The 17459-nt window shown below is 49.1% G+C and overlaps 8 protein-coding genes across 8 annotated transcripts; 4 read left to right on the top strand and 4 right to left on the bottom strand.

Annotated features, from left to right (window-relative positions):
* Positions 1-1532: 1532 nt before the first annotated feature.
* Positions 1533-3633, bottom strand: ONS95_013099 (uncharacterized protein; the record flags this gene model as incomplete). The annotated part of the gene is made up of 6 exons (XM_058506734.1): positions 1533-1579; positions 1632-1757; positions 1954-2622; positions 2732-3201; positions 3257-3529; positions 3584-3633. 6 exons carry the CDS (start codon positions 3631-3633, stop codon positions 1533-1535), a joined length of 1635 nt encoding a protein of 544 aa, XP_058357464.1.
* Positions 3634-4961: 1328 nt separating this feature from the next.
* On the top strand, positions 4962-8481 carry ONS95_013098 (uncharacterized protein). The gene is made up of 8 exons (XM_058506733.1): positions 4962-5933; positions 6008-6383; positions 6435-6506; positions 6558-6681; positions 6732-6902; positions 6950-7216; positions 7267-7384; positions 7430-8481. Exons 1-8 carry the CDS (start codon positions 5873-5875, stop codon positions 8374-8376), a joined length of 2136 nt encoding a protein of 711 aa, XP_058357463.1. The 5' UTR covers positions 4962-5872; the 3' UTR covers positions 8377-8481.
* A 399-nt stretch (positions 8482-8880) lies between these two features.
* On the bottom strand, positions 8881-9444 carry ONS95_013097 (uncharacterized protein; the record flags this gene model as incomplete). The annotated part of the gene is made up of 3 exons (XM_058506732.1): positions 8881-9137; positions 9279-9327; positions 9388-9444. 3 exons carry the CDS (start codon positions 9442-9444, stop codon positions 8881-8883), a joined length of 363 nt encoding a protein of 120 aa, XP_058357462.1.
* Positions 9445-9705: 261 nt separating this feature from the next.
* ONS95_013096 (uncharacterized protein) lies at positions 9706-10498 on the top strand. The gene is made up of 2 exons (XM_058506731.1): positions 9706-9969; positions 10057-10498. Exons 1-2 carry the CDS (start codon positions 9745-9747, stop codon positions 10360-10362), a joined length of 531 nt encoding a protein of 176 aa, XP_058357461.1. The 5' UTR covers positions 9706-9744; the 3' UTR covers positions 10363-10498.
* Positions 10499-10709: 211 nt separating this feature from the next.
* ALR1 (Mg(2+) transporter) lies at positions 10710-12653 on the bottom strand (the record flags this gene model as incomplete). The annotated part of the gene is made up of 2 exons (XM_058506730.1): positions 10710-11289; positions 11341-12653. 2 exons carry the CDS (start codon positions 12651-12653, stop codon positions 10710-10712), a joined length of 1893 nt encoding a protein of 630 aa, XP_058357460.1.
* Positions 12654-13900: 1247 nt separating this feature from the next.
* On the top strand, positions 13901-14367 carry ONS95_013094 (uncharacterized protein; the record flags this gene model as incomplete). Its single annotated transcript, XM_058506729.1, has 4 exons — positions 13901-13954; positions 14002-14046; positions 14103-14114; positions 14167-14367. 4 exons carry the CDS (start codon positions 13901-13903, stop codon positions 14365-14367), a joined length of 312 nt encoding a protein of 103 aa, XP_058357459.1.
* Positions 14368-14668: 301 nt separating this feature from the next.
* On the bottom strand, positions 14669-15194 carry RBX1 (RING-box protein 1; the record flags this gene model as incomplete). The annotated part of the gene is made up of 4 exons (XM_058506728.1): positions 14669-14767; positions 14819-14889; positions 14937-15015; positions 15069-15194. 4 exons carry the CDS (start codon positions 15192-15194, stop codon positions 14669-14671), a joined length of 375 nt encoding a protein of 124 aa, XP_058357458.1.
* Positions 15195-15865: 671 nt separating this feature from the next.
* ONS95_013092 (uncharacterized protein) lies at positions 15866-17401 on the top strand (the record flags this gene model as incomplete). Its single annotated transcript, XM_058506727.1, has 1 exon — positions 15866-17401. The coding sequence occupies one exon, from the start codon at positions 15866-15868 to the stop codon at positions 17399-17401; it is 1536 nt and encodes a 511-aa protein (XP_058357457.1).
* Between the last annotated feature and the right edge of the window lie 58 nt (positions 17402-17459).

The raw sequence follows: 17459 nt of genomic DNA, 5'->3' as shown, positions 1-17459 counted from the left end.
GAATATGATCACTGGCTGGTGTGACAGAAAAGATCGTCACGATCGTGCGGTGAATGGTAATTTGCCTTCGAATGGTTCCCAACTCGTCTAGACGCCATTTGACTTACTGGGCTACTATTACAGACCAGACACATGGGTTTATGTTTATTAGGGTATTCATCCATGGAACAGGAACCATTTTGGACACAATTTATGTTATCGCAAGTCTCAATTATGTCTTCTGCATACACAAAAGGCTGCTTGTTCCTCGTATTGACGGTGCATTCACAACTTTAACGGCTTACTTGTCAGCCTGGGGAACGATCTTGTCCCTCTTTGCCGCCAGCCACATGTCATTTCGGTTTCGTTTTCTGGCCAATGAAGATTCACCAACAAAGAGCAAGTCTGGTAGACTCCCAGTTTCATTCGGATGTCCCGAACACGGATACTCGAGAGCAATAATTTGTACGTGTAAAGGGATTCGTGTGCCTCTTGAGCTCGTTTGTCCTCGCTTAATATGCACCTGTTGAAACAGGTCAGCGATCAAATACAGTAGACGCAGCAACTCGGTAGCTGAACCTCCATTGGGATCCTTGCAGGAAACCCAAAGGACCTGAGAGCTGAAAAAGCAACAAAGTATATGCTGTGTTACGTATACTCGGGACAGGTCGTGCAGTCGGTCGGTTACACTGCTTTTTTATGACGCGAGATTAGCCGGAGCCGCCATGCTGGTCATCGTCTAATTTTTCATGCTGAGTGGTTTCTAGCTCTTTTGTAGCACTCAGGTCCCTTCAAATGACTCTATCTACAGTGCCAAGATGCCATATTCTGTCTTTAACATCTCATTGTCTCATTCGCTTATCTTCACCGGGCGGCTCGTCAACAATGGCGCACCTTTCCCCTGATCCAGACCTATCCCGCATATCTGATCGAGCGTGACTCAGCCAATAGCATTGGAATGGATAGATGTATCATTATTTGGGTGTGTATGGCCCTGTCTTGGGCCAAATGTCGGTCAAGCACTGCGCCACCCAACTACATGTAGGCGCGAGTACGCATTTGACCATGACTGCGCCAGTTGAGGGGTCAACACATGCAAACTCACCCCCTGAATGATGCTCCAAAAGCCTTTTCGGACCTGTGGGAGCAGATTCTGCCCCTGCTCGTTTGTTTTTCTGCATGCGGTTGTACTTAAACAAGACATTAGTTGCTGCGAATGCAGCTCGACGTGGCATTTGCGCCGGTTCCAGGCCCAAACCAACATTTATATACCTTGGCATGGCACCCTATCGATGATGTTGTCGTCATACCGTTGGTTCGTCCATTGAGATTGGTGCGGCTTTCGAACCTGGAATTCGCAATACACGCGTGAATTCCCGAGAACCGCGGCCAAATATGTTGCACGCGATCCTATGGACTGGCTTGGGTCGATAGCAGAACTGTGATCGAATTTGCAGCCGCGATAGGTCGATATGAATAGAGACCGAGTCATGTTGTGCAGATTTTCTTCCAAATGTTGGCTGTCGCGGATAAGCGGGCGCGAGCATCGAGGATCAGGTGTCCTTCCACACGTCTCGATACTGGGCCCATTTTCGAAAACCTACGTATGCAGATCAGCGCTTTAGATCTCACAAGTCAATCTGGTTACATACCAAGTTTCAAGAAACCGTCTGCTTCTTCGCCAATCCCATCAGCGAACATCCTCTTCATCCCCTGCTCATGTAGAGTTTCAACACAGGCGTCAAGAAGGCCGCCCATCAACAGGTCTCGCAGATTTGCTATTGATATGTCAGTTCGTGAATTCCAGCACACGAAAGGAAGTGTTGTGTGAGATGAAACGTAGAATAGGCTATCGGGAGATGGGAAATGTCCTCTTGTCTGCGAGATACCTCCTTGCAAACTCCTCTTCGCGAATACCCAGGGTTTATCTCGCTACTTCAACTTGTATGTCTTCTATAAACCAAAATTACTCACGATGTACACATATACACGCAACACCTCCTACATCATTGCCTATCTGCCCTGCCCATGGCAGGTTCGTCGAGATTTGGGAGGCGCAGGAAGGTGTGTAAGTCAGAGCAGTGGCAACCATCGCATTGTCTGCAAAGCCCAATATCACATCTTTGACATTTGGTCCATTCATGAGAGCTAGGTACTGGTCGAACCAGCCCATCCTTGCCTGCTCAAAACATGTCTTCGCCACAAGTTCAAGGACCTGGCCCATATCTGCTTGTGTACATGCTCTGTAGCTAGGTGTTGTGGGTGGAAATGGATCCTCTTTGTAGCGCCATTCGGGGAAGTTCAATATCAAATCATGAATAATCAGTCCTTGACCGGCAATCTCTCTGTTTAGCTGCCACCCTCTGCGACGAAACCAAGCATCATTCAGTGGTATATCGAGTGGGGGACCGTAGAGGATACGAGGAAACGTACTTCCGAGCTGCAAACGAACGACGCCTCGGGTTTTCTTGAATTCACTGAGAGCATGGCTGTGGAGACTCAATCCAATCCCCTGTTGTCGGCTCGCAGGCTTGACATAGAGGAAAGCCACCGATGCTATCAATCGTTCTCCCTCTTGATCCGCATAGGAGAGGTATGTAGCACAGAATCCGAGGATATCCCCAGGACCATTGTCACGAACGACTGCTTAACGAGTTACCATGATGGTACTTGGTTAACTCGGGGATTGGACAGGCTCTGCAAAGAAACGTCGATTCCAATGGAAGCAAGTGGGAAACTGATTGGTACTTACTATAATGTTTGGCATAGCCAGGACGGCGCAAAAGAGACGCTAGAGTGTGCTGGTTCAAGGCAAACCGACTGCTCACACAGTCTGTCCATAGATCCAAAACCCGGGACAAATCTCTTGCCTCATTCCATTGCTCAACAGGCCACAGCCTAGGCTGCTGAGAGCTGGAAATGGAGAACTCACCCAGTCCACCAGCTTGTGGGTGAAGATTTTCGCCGAAAACCAATGCTGCTACGGCTTCAAGAGCTGGCGGCGAGTACCCAGAAGCTTGCACGATCGTTGGAAACGGGCCGGGGTTGTCGGTATCTATCGTGTTGTTGCAAATGACAATGATGCAGGGTTTATTATCACTGACAGCAAAAGTAGTATCGGCAATTTTGAGCTGCAGTGGCAGGTTGGGCGAGACAACAAAGCAAAGGACAATTACATGACCCCTTTTGATAAATCCTAGATGTGTTGATGTTATTCCATTTCTATGGGGATTAATCAGCAGATGATATGATGGAGAAGGAGATCAAATCTCATGACCTTGAGGTGTATGGCACGTGTCGAACTCTTGGGTGCCTCCTGGCAAGTGCTTGACCAAATGGCTCGAACGGGTCACTGGTGTCTGTGGGATCCTGACTGATAGGAACCACAACCGGACTTAAAAGTATTATTACATCCGTCTCTTGTAGAGCCCTGATGTAACCAAGCCAGTCTGGCAAGTCTCTTGAGATAATCGCAAGGCTACGTCTGTTTGGATCCAGGAAGGCAGGGGGTCTGTGATGAGGCGAAGAAGGTGCTTCAGAATCGATGCTCCTAGTAATGTTGAGATTCGGACGAACACGAGGAGTAATATGCAGTCTAGCTTACATCTCATCCGTCTCCTCTGCAGCGGAGGCATTGTGTTGTTGATTAGACATATTCAAAGAACAATAACGAGAAATATGCTATCAATACAAGAAGTCAGCTTGATACAACGAGAGGGCTGCAATCGTGCCTCACTGTGAAACTATCTTAATAACGAATATTATCTGGGTGTGGTATTCTAAGTGTCTAGAAATCGTCCCAACGAGGGCAGCTTTCCGACAGCATGGCTTCGCTGGTCTATTCTCGGGTATGGCGTGCTGGGATTTGGCTGGGCGTGGACATCAGATTTGCCTCGAAATTCTCAGATGCGAATTCTTTGTGAAAAAACCAAATTACTCTGGCAAATCGGACTCAATATCGGTCCTCAAAATCTGACAGGCTGCGGAACACGAGAGCTTGCAACTGGGGCCTGGGCTCGATCGCGGCTGCAGGAAATGGAGACTACAAGCTGCATACTTAAGAGCTCCTTCTGTCAACCTAGGTCTCAGGGGTTGTCATAGGTCGTATGCGCTGAGCATCTACCTAGCAGAATATTGACTTTCGAGGTAGGATATTGGGCCCGACTACTCGTAGCTCCTACTCTGTAGATCCAGCAAATTTTCTCCCATTCCAATTTCTGCTGAAGGACTAGTAGATGGCAACCTAGTGTTCGAATTCCCAAATCATCTGCTCGCATATTTAGGCTTGTTTGTGTAACGAATGCAGAAGCCCCTGGTAAATAGGCACACACACTGGCCGCCATGCCTGCAAAGCTGGCTTTGCAGAAGCAGCACAGCAAGGATCGCCATGGAACCATGTTCATGTGGAAGCGTCATTGACCTGGATGCGCAATAGTTTGTCAAAACCATTTAGAGCAATTCATCCTCCTAAGCTCATAGCCGAGCGAACGGCAAGCGGCAATTTTGCCGGGCTTGAGGCTTATCTTCCAAACGCATGGCTGGCGATCTTGCTCATTTCCCATCAGAAAAAGCACACTCGCTGAAGATGGTCACACAGCGTACGGTGGCTGTGCTCTGGGCTGCTTCTGGCGTCAATGTCGCGGATCAAGCACCTGATTGCTCCATGAGCCGAGAATGCATTAGGCATCTCCAAAGTCGGTGGGAGTCCCGGATGACAGTTCTGACAGCCTCCACAAAAATGGATCTGTCCCTGGACCCAGCGTCTTGGTGGAAGAAAATAATGAAGCCTCGAAGCCTCGAAGCCTCAAGGTTCCGTATGGCCTCGCGAAAGGCCTCGCGAAAGGCCGACCAGAACTAGACGGCGGGGCAATGATACATATGCTGGCAGCACAGGTAATTGACAACCATGACCTGGATCGTGCAGAAGTAAACGATAAGTAGATACTCCATCAAAGATATGGGGTCAACGGGGTCTGCAACGTACCAATTGTTTACAGAAGCTTCTATTTCTTAGTTTCCAGTGGCCACAGTGGAATCGATCGACGGCAGCTCCAGTGAGATTTACCCAGTGCGCAGTTCCACGCCGCAAGCATCTCCTGGCACCAAGCTGTACAACGTAATTTCCTTCTGCCTGCATCTTTTGAGGTTGCATAGGTACTTCCCGCTCCCGGCTCTGTCTGCTTTCGAAATTCCCCAGCACTCCCGGCTTTGAATCTCGACTGCCATTTCCAGAAGGATCTTCAACCCGAGTCTGATGAAGGTTTGCACAGAAGGTGCCTGGTGGAGTTGTTGCCATTAAGACCCTGAAGACCGAGCCAGTACCGATTTGACGTTTCTTGGATTTGACTGTAATGCCAAAGAGCTACACCGGTAAGCAGCTGTCGAGAGCAGCTTTTCCACTAGGCAGGCCTAAGTCCTCAGCCCGCCACACGAGGGTTATATGCGGTCGAATGTCTGACATGCCACCTCAGCAGACAAGCTGTGTTGATAAGTGGAATGACAGAGCACTTAGAAAGGGGCCAGGTAGCTGATGCTTGATTTTCATACAGCATGCGCATACTTTGAAGTATCCGAAATTAGTTGAACAAGAAGACGAATGAGATGTATAAACAACGCGCGTTCCTGCCTGAACCTTGCCTGTTCAGCATAATGGCAGTGATGGATGTCGGAAAATGCTGCTGACATGCTGTTGTTTCGCATCTTCAACGATGAAGTTGATCCTTCTCGGTTACTGTGCACAACCAATCCTGCGGGAACAGCGATACATCAGATAAGCGACTGTTACACCAAATTGTGGAGGGGGCGATTTGCCAACAGCCACAGCACGCGCAACACCACCTAGATCTAACAGCTGAAACCCATTGCAACTTGTGCTGCTCACGTATTGCGAGCCATGGCCACGACACTGGACGATGATGAGACTATTTCCGACCTAATTGGGACCCTTCAAAGAGGTAAGGATCCTACGCGTCGTCGAACGCGTGATGAAGGGTGGCTACTTTGTGGGTATAAGCTCACAACATAAAAGCTGCAAACAAACCTGCGAAACAACGCACCGGCAAGATATCGGTCCTGATCAATAAAGTCTGCTTGCAGGCCTACGCAGATGGATTGTCAAATGCTTCCCTGGAGCAGCTGGTGGACATCATCACGCGTCCCAACGAGCTCGACCAAAGCAGTCTGGGGAACTTGATACGCAATCTCTATCCCGCGACCAGAGTACCCAACATTATCGTCATCAAAATCGTGGGAGGGCTGGGTCATGGCCGGCTGAAGCCGTCATATTCAGCGCAGGCGGCATTATTGAAATGGCTTATTATGGTCTACGATGTCCTGGAGGATCAAAGGGTACTTTCGCAACTTTACAGCGTGTTGTTTAACCTGCTGGATACTTCGACTCTGAGGTATCCCCCCAAACATCGAGCTTAGAAATCTGTCTCTTCTGACATTTGTAGACCTCAATTATGTCACGTGCTGTCCCTTATCACTCGACGAAAGCATGTCAGACCATTCAGAATACAAGCATTGTGAGATAGACAATAGTCCATCGCAGCAGAGTATACTGATGTTTTGTATAGAATGGAGTTGACGCGGCAAGGTGGAAATGAACCGTCTCTGGTGGGATTGATGAGAGTTTACAAAGACTACTATCCAGATGTTATTGCTGGGGAGGTCATCTCTGGACGAGCATCTGTATTCACTGTAAGTCACTCAGATGGAATCACTTGCTATGCACGCTGACAGGTCGGTAGCACCCGAACCAAGAATGGCGACAACGGCTTGGGGAGATCCAAGAACTTTACATACAAAAGACGCAGGACGGTCTTCCAGTTGAAAAGAGAACTTTCAGAGTAACCCGCAAGACTAGCACCAAGGCACAAAAATCGTTCCTACCTCAAGTGTACACTTCACACGCTCAAGAGGTGAATTGTTCCCAGGCGTCATATAAAATGCACTGCTAACAAGACAGACCTCTGTTACGCTGGAGGAGATTGAAGATGTTCACGATTTCATTCAGAAGCTTGAGAAGATCGAACCGCCCAACCAACTAGTCGCAGTCATTGATGACCCCCTCTTGCAGAAGTTTCTGCAGCTCCGGTCAAGCGAGACCAACGCAAAACGTGTTGATAGTTGGTTGATGGCTTTTTTCGAGGACCATTTGCAGTCAGCACATACTGGAGAACGACAAATACTGGAGATGCTTGAATTCATGCTTGGATATACCCGATATACTAAGGTACACTGTTTCTACTTATTCAAACAGTGTTAAGCTAACAACGGACATAGATACTCCCCTCCGCATGCCTAACATACCTGAGATCCATGCTTCCAAGCTGGAATGGTGTGGCTGGACGCGAAGTAGTCCTTGGTCTATTTGCATATACCCCGATAAACTCGTGGGAAGGTGTGTGTGTATCCATCCATCATTGGTTCTGTCCTGACTCGACAGACTTGTACGAATCCACATTCCAACCGCTCGAAGATTCCCTCCTAGAAACCGACACGACTACTTCTCAACTGGCTCTCCTCACATTCTACAAGAGTCTCCTCGATCAATGGATGGTGTTCCTTCTATCCCAGCCTCGCTCCCTCCAGGAAGCAGAAACAACCATCACCGCCCTTATAAATCACGCCAGCAACCTTTCCTTGACCATAATCCAAAACACCAACACCATCGTTGCACATTCTACGGTCCTCGACTTCTACGAAACGACCACCGCGCTCATTACCCACCCTACCCTGAAACCCATAGTGCGGATCACCATCCCTCCAGCAGAAGTGATCTATAGCCTCCTCTTCTCCACCTCACTTAGCACAGTAAGCCGCCTTTGTGCGATCCTCGCGCTTTACAAGAAAGCCTTCGAACTTGCCATGGCTCGTAAACCCAATAGCGCATCTGTTCTAGATCAACAGTCCTACCCTAAAGACTACGTTAATCATTTCAACGGCTTCCTGATGGATGTTTGCAATTGTTTCTGGCGCTCTAGAGCATTCAACACCTCGGATCCAAATGCACTCGGCTGCTTACTTCCCTCCGATGTCACGCAAGCACTCGGACAGTACGTCGCAAGCCTTGACACGAACCTATCCATACCGTCGCTCTTCAGCTTCTCGTACTCGCCTGTATTCTCCTCGCTTGCTATCGCTTATGTGCGGAATCTGGAGGATAGCTCAGAAGATCAGATTGATCGGAGACATGCTGGACCCGTTACTCAGAACTCGTTGAGGTTGCTTGAGAAAGATGGAGGCTTGAGACTGCCATGGGCGGATTACAAGCTTGGGGTTCTGACTTATATGGAGAGCCAAGGAGCTGTTGGTGTGGGAGAGTTGATGTACAACACTATGAAGCATCTCATGACTGTCAGGGAGAAGGCAAAGGCTGGAGCTATATCCTGACATCTCCGTCTCAACGTCGAGATTTCAGCGTTATTCATCATGTTTAGGCTCGCTTCTGTTGAAAGGATAGTAAAACTCGGGTTGGCACTGGACAAGAGGGAAAAAGGTACGGAGTTCTGAGGAAGGCTAACTTGCTATGATACCCAGCTCGTCTCGTATTAAACACTAAGTACCATGAAGACATTCTGCGCCGACGCCCAAGTCATCCTTGTCTATGATATTATGGTACATCTAACGTACCGTGCCCTTTCTTGGGCTATTGGAGCCCACCCCAAACGCCATGTAACCAGGGCCCCATCGCCCGTCCTTCTACACGACGGGTGTCCTTCCTCAATTTCACATCTCACTTGGCAAAAAGCAGAATTTTGACGTCCACTTCCGACCAACTCTATCCTCCCTTCTCCATCCATCAAAACGCTTGAACCCATTCACTACTCTTCTTTCAGAAGCCCTCTCAAGTCATGTCATCCCTCTATACCGATCCAATTCATAAAACCATCTTCCTTACAACTCCTTTCCAGCACCCAAAAGTGTCGAACCAGCGGTTCCTCCAGCCTTGCTCGCAGCCACAACACTCTCCTTAACCTTTTGAACAAGCACCGCACCAGTCGGGCTCTCAATTACAGACTTCACAGCCGTCTTCGCGCTCTCGTCGCCATTGTAGTAGAACCAGGCGCGGTTGGTGAGAAAAGCGATGTGCTGGGGAAGGTAAAGCGTCATGGCGATTATGACCATGCTGAAGAAGAGGAAGAGGAAGGAGTCTGTCGTTGAGGATAGCTGGTTAGCAAGTGCCGTGCTGTGTAATTGTGGGGATTTGGTTGAGATGGAGGGGGAAAAGGGGGGGGGGTTGTCTGAATTGGCGGAAAGGATACGTCAATGAAGAAGGGCGCTGGAGGTCTCACTGAAAATGAATTTCTCCGTTGGCGTCAACATGTAAAGTGAGAATGTGACCTATTTCATTAATCAGTATATGTTCTCTCTTCATGTCGGCGGGTTTCTCGCATAGCATACTTCATATTGGTATCTCTTCCTTTGCAGCCATCGGAACGTTGATGCGAACATGGTCATTGTATCTGATATCCTGAAGTGATTGGTAATTTACTGAGGGTAGTAGGTACTGGAGCTGTACAACTGGAGAACAGAGGAAAGACGAGGGTTTCAGAGGACGCCGTTGGATCGTGCTCGTGTTCCCGATCCGATGTTTCCAAATAATTGTCTGCGCGAGATCATGACCGGGTCTTGGCGCTGTATCATCGGCGAAAACCAATTCCGTTCCGATAGATAAAGTTCCAATTTGGCCTCGGATTCTCAATCCTTATCGCGAGACACTGCCAGAGAAAGGACTTCAACTTTCAAACAATATGTACAATGATACGAGGGTGGCTTTCCCGTATCTCAAAGGGAAGACGGCCCATCCTTGAAACCCTCGGAGGAAGGACGCTGCTACAACATCCAACTGGTGGCTCAGCGCGAGGAATCGCAGCAACATCGCCGACATGGGCGAAGAAGATGCCGGACCGGCCACAACCATTGGATGAGAGTGAGTTTACAGAGGCATTCTTGAAAGGCAGTGGACCTGGAGGTCAGAAGATCGTAAGTCTGTTTTTGTATTCCGTGACTTCCCCCTCGGGTATCTTGTACTAGACATAAATCGAGAGCTAATTCATTGTGACGTATCAGAACAAAACATCCTCTGCCGTGCAACTAAAGCACATCCCAACCGGTATGGTCCTCAAAGTACAAGCCACACGATCGCGTACCCAGAATAGGAAAATTGCGAGGCAGATGCTGGCTGAGAGAGTTGAGGAGCTCGAGAAGGGGAAGGAGAGTCGAGTTGCGGTTGTAGGCGAGACGAAGAGAAAGAGGAAGAGTAGTGCTGTTAAGAAGAGTAAGAGAAAATATAGACTGCTGGATGAGGCGAAGAGGGAGGGTGAGGTGCAGGAGTCAGAGGAGATCGACTTAGGGATTAGCAAGGGCGACGACTGAGAATGGAGACCATTGGCCAATTGATACGCTTCTACTTGAATATTGGTTGCAATCTCCTGAATCAAAGACTTCTCAGTCTTGTTGCACACAGATGATGTCACATCTGATCCCCAATGCGTGTATGAATAGTCATAGAATCAGATGTAGATCGTTTATCTCTATTTGCATCTAACAAGCAAGTATTCGATTTAAGTACAATGACAACTCAAAGCAGACAAAACCATAGTATCAAGGCAGAGTTCGAATTCACATGACCAGCAGTACGTACTTGCTCCACACCCAAGCTGCGTTCAAACGATCATTGATGAGTAAAATGTCTCTCAGGCCGCATTGAAATCCTTTGTTGCTTAGATGTATCTCAATCTCCTTGCAACGCCAAGAGCTAGGACTGTGAAAAGTACCAAGAATCCCAGGATGCCGAAGAAGGGCCCAAGGCTCTCAGAGTCTTTCCAAGGAACAGCCACGTTCATGCCGAACAGACCGCATACTAAATTGAGGGGAACGAGGATCGAGGCAAGCATGGTGATCTTGCTGAGGACTCTGTTAGAGTTGTTGCCTTGTTCGATGTTCTCAATGGACAGCTGAGCGAGGTAATTGCTGTGGGATCTGGAGAGCATCTTCTCGAAATGTGCCAAGTTGGTCATCATAGTGACAACGTGATCCTGGATATCGCCCAAGTAGAGGCCTATATCCATTCGAGGAGTGACTCTGTAGTTGGCATTGCAACGCTTGGTGAAACCCCTAAGGACATCTGCTTTGCCACCCAATAATTTCATGAGACCCATTACGTTTTTCCGCGCCATACCAATCTTGCGGAGAAAGGTCTGCATATCATCGTTGCGGGAAATAAAAACCTCATCTTCGATAACATCAGCTTCGCGCTCGATCCTGTTGATGATTGGAGCGAACGAATCAACGATGTTATCACTGGAGGAGAGTCAGTACAGGAACTTATCCCACATTTTGCAGACAACTTACATGAGGGCATAGCAGATCCAGTCAGAGCTCAAAGCAACAAAATCCTTAAGCTTGGTGATTCTTTGCCTGACCTGGACAGCGTGTGGGTTGGGTGCGAAGCTGAAGCTGAGAGTTCCCTCGCGGAAAACAACAACATAGATATTGAAAGGCTCATAATCTTGTCCACCGTTTTCTTCTTCCTCGACATGGAACGATCGGAAGCAAGCGAAGTAGTAGGATTGAAAGAGCTCAATCTTTTCGCGAGCCTCTTGAGTAAGAATATCTTCGATAGTCAAGGGATGGATGCCAAAAGCTCGGCAGATGGTGGTAATCTCTTCCTTTGTGGCGCTGTTGATATTCAACCACCAGACACCATCCTCATCATCAGTGGTTGGAGGCAAAGTAAACAGGCTCCGAACGTCTTCTCCGGGTAGAACCAAGTCACCAAACTCAGCGGCATGGATGGTAGACTCTCCCAGGGTCGAAAAGAATTCAAATCGGTTCTCTAGTCGCGGCTCTGTAGACTTCTCATCCAACTCAACCTCAGAAATCTTGCCACTGAATGGAGAGGTTCTACCAGAAGGAGCTTCAACGATGTCACCATTGGAGTTGACGATGGTCGGGATTCCAGTCTTCTGTGGGCGTAGGTCATGGAAGATACGAGCCTGTGGCTGGCCCTGAGGCGGTGTTCGCTCGCGAGTCTCTTCCTCGTCAATGAACTCTTGCAGCAGCTCAAAGTTGATGTTGAGCGAATCCTTTCCTCCGGCAGGGTGCAATGGGAAGCACACATCCTCTTCAGCAGTGTGGCGTGAATCGGCAATACTATTGTTGTCATTGTCATTAGTATACCTTCTGCTTCTGAGGCTGCGTCTGCTTCGGCGGCTGTCGCCCGAGAGAGTCCTATGGAGATCGCAATCTTCGTATCTTCGATTCTCCTTGTTGACGTCGGATAGGTCTCGTTCGAGACGTCTCGCTTCTGCAAAAGCCTTAACCGAGCTTGGAGGCGAGACTGATCGAGGGTCTAAGGTAGTGACAGTACCCCGACGGCTGCGACCAGATGCTGCTCGCAAATGAAGTGGCGAGACACCAGCCGATTCTCCGTCCTCGACAGCTTCTTCAAAGTCTCTCGCAATGGTTGGAGAAAGTCCTTGGTTGACAAGTGCAAGGTCCGGGCCCAAATTGCGACGGAAGTTGCTATGCATGGTGTCAACAGTACCACGTCTGGAGCGTGGCTTCTGTACGGATGTACTCTGATGTCTGTGATCGTCCAACTCTGGAACAGGAGTGCTGTATCCAGAATTGTTGGTGCTAGTGTTGCTTTCTTGGTCAGACATTGTGTCGATATTGATTTCCAAAAGTTAGGCAAGTATATTGTCCTGAAGCTGGCTTAAGCCGTGCAAGTTTCCTGTTATTGTGTACTTTCTCAAGCTCTCCCCTAGCACTCCTCTCTCCTAGCCCTCCAGGTCTGTTAAGGCAGGCAACGAGCGCCCACCGCGTGTTGGCGTCAATTTGATAGCGTTTTTTGCACAGGATGCCCCTGTACAGCCTTGATGCGAGTATCTTATCCGCCCAGCTTCTACCCCAATGTCAAATGCGTTGTTGGTCAATGTGTTATTTCGTTGTCGTAGTGGACCAGTTATGGAGGCTTATACCCGCTGTAGGCCCAGGTCTTTGGCCCAAGAAGCGGACGAATGAAGCAAACCGAGTAGTGATTGAATCCCGCCAACTTGAAGGATTACTTGGTAATGTGGTTGTAAATATTTCTCGGGGAGTGTGACGGAGAGCACGGCTGTGTCTGCTGCTATCGCAGATTTTCAGGGTGGTATTGCTAGGTGTGAGAGATGAAAGAGGACCTTAATATCGCAGTCGAAGTATCTGCTGTCGCCTGCAGATGTTCGAGACAAATTTCAGAGATGCGAAAATTCGAAGCTAAAGTCGTGAATGGCGACGAGGGTTTGGTCGGGCGATGACGTGCCAAGATGTTTGCACAAAGGCCGGAGCCGTTGATCTCAGAGAAGACTGCTCTGCCCTGCGCGTGCTGGAATGGTGATTCGTTGTCTCAAGATGTCGTGGTGTAGATGTGAGGAGATGGTTTGAGAAATCTCAATCCTTCGAGGTTGTTGTGGTGAAAAGGAGGAAGGGGAGAGGCAACTCGAAGTCAAGAGCCAATTTTTGGTCGGCTAGCATGCTAGTCCCTCACCAGCCCCACCAAAACACGGCCAGTGACTCCGCCAAAATGAGCCTCGAAGCATTTTCCACCTGGGCAGATGAGGCTGTAAATGCAAGCATAGGACGGCCACCGCATTGTATCAGAGATCTTTGTGAGACTGAACTCTAATGCATAATCCTACGGCATTGTGTTTCCATTATCCAGTATTTGACTTCTTGAACAAGGTATGCGTCCATGAGATATTTGATCACAGCCTACTGAGTGCGTTATTCGCAAAATCCCTCAGTCCCCTTTAAAGTCACGTGGAGCGGCGGCAAGGCTGAGCTGAAGATGCAAGCTCGCCTGTTTGGTCTGGACACCTAGGCACTTTGCCTTGAACCAAATCAAGCACGGCAGCCTCAACACATCATCATGGCGGATCAATTACTGGATCAAGTGCGAGAGCTTGCGGAGGGTCAAATTGATGTATACATTCCGTCCTCCAAAACGTCTTCATGGCTAACGGATGGGAGTTTGAGGGACAACGTCTGGCAGAATATCTTGCAACAGCATTGCTCGTAAGCCCCTCAAGTCCAGCATACCTGGACCTTCTCACTAACATGATTCACAACAGGCTATCTTCGGAGTACGATGAGTCTCGATCAAGCAAGCAGTCCAAAAACTGATTTTTTTTACAGGCTATCTCTTTCATTGTCGGGTACTTTCAACAAGATATCAAACGTGCCCTCCTCATCGGCTTGGGCGGCACCGCAGCTACATTTTTGCTAGTCGTACCTCCATGGCCCTTCTTCAATCGTCATCCCGTCAAATGGTTGCCAGTTGGTGGAAAGGAGTCACAGTCGCAGGGGATCATGGTTGATGGACAGGTCGTAGGTTGATCAGGGAAGGAGGGGACTACAACGGAACGGTTGATGGATGACGAGCAATCCTGGCGTTGAACGCTGGGAAACGATACCTCTTATTGCACCATGGAATTTCCTATTCACCACAGCTCGTGTCCCGCTATGGAATCTATTCCGTATGAACGCCAGTGTTTGGAGACAAGTCCTCCATGCGCCCCCGAATGCATCAACATTCATGTTACGGGTGGTGTCTTGATTCCCTCCTTGCCCCTCGATGTCCATGTGTCTCCCAAATTCATTATCATCTCGTTGTTCGTACGGCGCTCTTTGTAGAACCTTAACGACCATATTTCTGGAACTCCCAGTCTCTGTTGTCAAGTGGGCAAACTTGACGAGTCTTCAGCCAACGAGAGATGCAGTGGAAGTGGAAAGCGTGCTGTGAATTCATGTCAGCCTCAGATAAACCTGAACCGACAATATAACCTACATTGCAGATTCCCCATGCAACGGTACATTCTTCGCTGGTAGCAGAAGCTTGGTTGGCTTGACATTCGATGCCTGGACTTGTTAGATGGCATACTCCATATTATGAGCCTAGAACTTACAGAGATCCATAATGTGGTTTCTGCAGATAGCACAATTGTCAACGACGATATCCCAAGCCCAAAGAGCCACAGCGGACCACTGTGGAATGTCAGTCCTTCCATATGATAGGCAGTATCATTACAGATGCTCACCTTCTTCACTTCGAACCGCTTCTTGCCATCTGCCCCTCCTTCAGCAGCTGCGCCTTTCGCCTTAGCAGCAACTTTCTTAGGCGCGACCGAACCAGAAGGAGCATCGGTCATGTCTACGTCCGCCATGTTTATTTTCTGGTTGGTCTGTCGGGGGCGAAGAATTTGGTTATGGTAGGATGTGGGGGTAGCTGGGACTTGTATATGTATTTGTAGCGGGGGAGATGATGCTTCGTTTGTACCAATATCGGAGAAGCAGGACTGGGTGAAGTGGTTTAAACGCAGACTCCCGCAGGTATCCTCAAAGGTGAAAGTCGAAATCTATAGCCTCGAAACTGCTTTGTCGTCGAGGAGGCGAGGCTACTGGCATGAGTAGGCAAGTGGCCAGGGAAGCTGCAGGCAGGAGCTTTGGAAGTGAATGTTTGTACGGCGGACGGGTTGGCCGAGGGTGCAAGAAAGAAGGCTCACTCCGTACAAGGAATCAACTGACTCCCTCACTTCCACCAACCTCCCTCACAAAGTATCATTTCGACGATACGACACAGAACAATGAATAGAATGCTCTCATTTATCGACTCTTCAAACACCATACAAAGTCGTCGCCGATACTGCACCACAAAACAGCCATCCTCGAGCACTTGGCCGCCTCCTCCTTAAGAGCCTACCTCATCACCAACCCGTCACTCACGAATCGTCACGATAGTTACACGCGCCTCTGTCGCCCAGCGAAATCAAATATTGCTTTATTGTTTTCTCTCTTGCGCCCTTCCACGGCCGCTTATTTATAGGCCAACGAAGACATGTCTACAGACGTCCCATCAAGCCGTCACCGTCATACACGAAGTGCAGCCATGCCGCCTGCGACAGCCTCGTCGCAGAGTCCTGGCACCTCACAGAATCCGCAGAACCCTCATCATCTCAACGCGCAGGCACATACGCAGAATACGCAGAATATGCAGAACGACATGAGATCGAACTTTTTCCAGCCGCCGACCACGCCTCCACGTACCCCGCGAAAAGATAACCAGCCCACCTCACAAAATACATCAAGCTCCGCCGCACCAGAGACTGGTTCAAAGCAAAGATCGCGTAACAAGAATCGCCCAAAAAATGTCATGACATCTCCTGTAGCTTCAAGAAAAGATCGAAATACTCCGCCTTTGACAGGCGGCCAGTCCGCAGGAATGCCGTCATCTGCAAAGCCGATCAATACACCCTCTACAGCAGCTTATGCAGGCTCGACATTTCATGCTTCTCCAGCTCCATCAGCTCTTCCTATACCTAGCTTTTACTCGAAGTCCGTCCCTGACTCACCAGGTATCAAGGGGTTGAAGTCATTGAAAGGAGCACCGTTCCCAACTACGGACTCGACGCCTACACGAACCACACCATCTATTGAACAGATGCAAAGAGAAGAGTCACCTCTGGACCTCTTCTTCAAAGCAGACAGGGAAGAGAGAGCACGAAGTGCAAGCTCCACCCAGGCCCTAGCAGCCGCCAATGGGCCGTTCCCTCCGCCATTAGAGTCTCCTCGCAATAGCCAAACCCCACCTGCTCGCTCAACCCAAAGTCGTGCTCGTCAGAATGATTCTAATAGGATTTCTGCCAGTGGAATGTTTGCCATGGAGCTGGACGGTGATCGTGCTCCAGGAACCCCTGTTGGACCTGCATTTTCTACACCATACTCCGAGAGGATCAATGCCGCACGATCTGGTGGCCAACTTGACGGTTCCTATGAGCAATCACAGCAACATACACAGTCATCTGCAGACCGATCTGAAGCACTTAAAGCGTATCTATTCTCAGGATTACCACCAGTCGCTCCAAACTCTGTGCCGAGATACTCTTCCGAGGCACCACCAAGTGGCCACCGGAGTGCTGGGACTCCCAATAGGCAACAAACCAATGGATACCAATCAGGTCCTGAGCCAAGGATGATGAATGGTTCACGAGCAGGACGATCGTCGGGTTTGCGCCAGGAGGTTACTCCAACAAAGACACCAACCAAAACACCTGACCGCAATAATGTTTTTATGAACTCGCTCACTCCCTCACGACTACCAGCAAATGCATACACTAACGGGAACGAATTTACTGCTCAGCGCACTTCCCGCACACCTATGGATGCTCCTACTTTTGCCTCCAACGTAGGCAACTCAGACCCAACGATCAAAGGCATGGAAGACAGCCTTCGCAGAATCTTGAAGCTGGAACCTCCCGTTTCTTCTGATTCAGATGTCACTCAGGGACCAGCAGCTTCAGGATCAAGTTTAAACTATGTTGGTGGCCGGACCCCACAGATGAGCGGTAGTAATAACGGCATTATGCGATCATGATTGGGCCTGTATAATGTCACGAGGAGCTATGAGGACATGGCGTTGGTAATCGGACTGC

Source organism: Cadophora gregata (assembly GCF_030347475.1).
Source record: "Cadophora gregata isolate MNR1 chromosome Unknown scaffold_7, whole genome shotgun sequence".
Lineage (NCBI taxonomy): Eukaryota > Fungi > Ascomycota > Leotiomycetes > Helotiales > Ploettnerulaceae > Cadophora > Cadophora gregata.
This window is presented reverse-complemented; position numbering and strand designations above follow the sequence as displayed.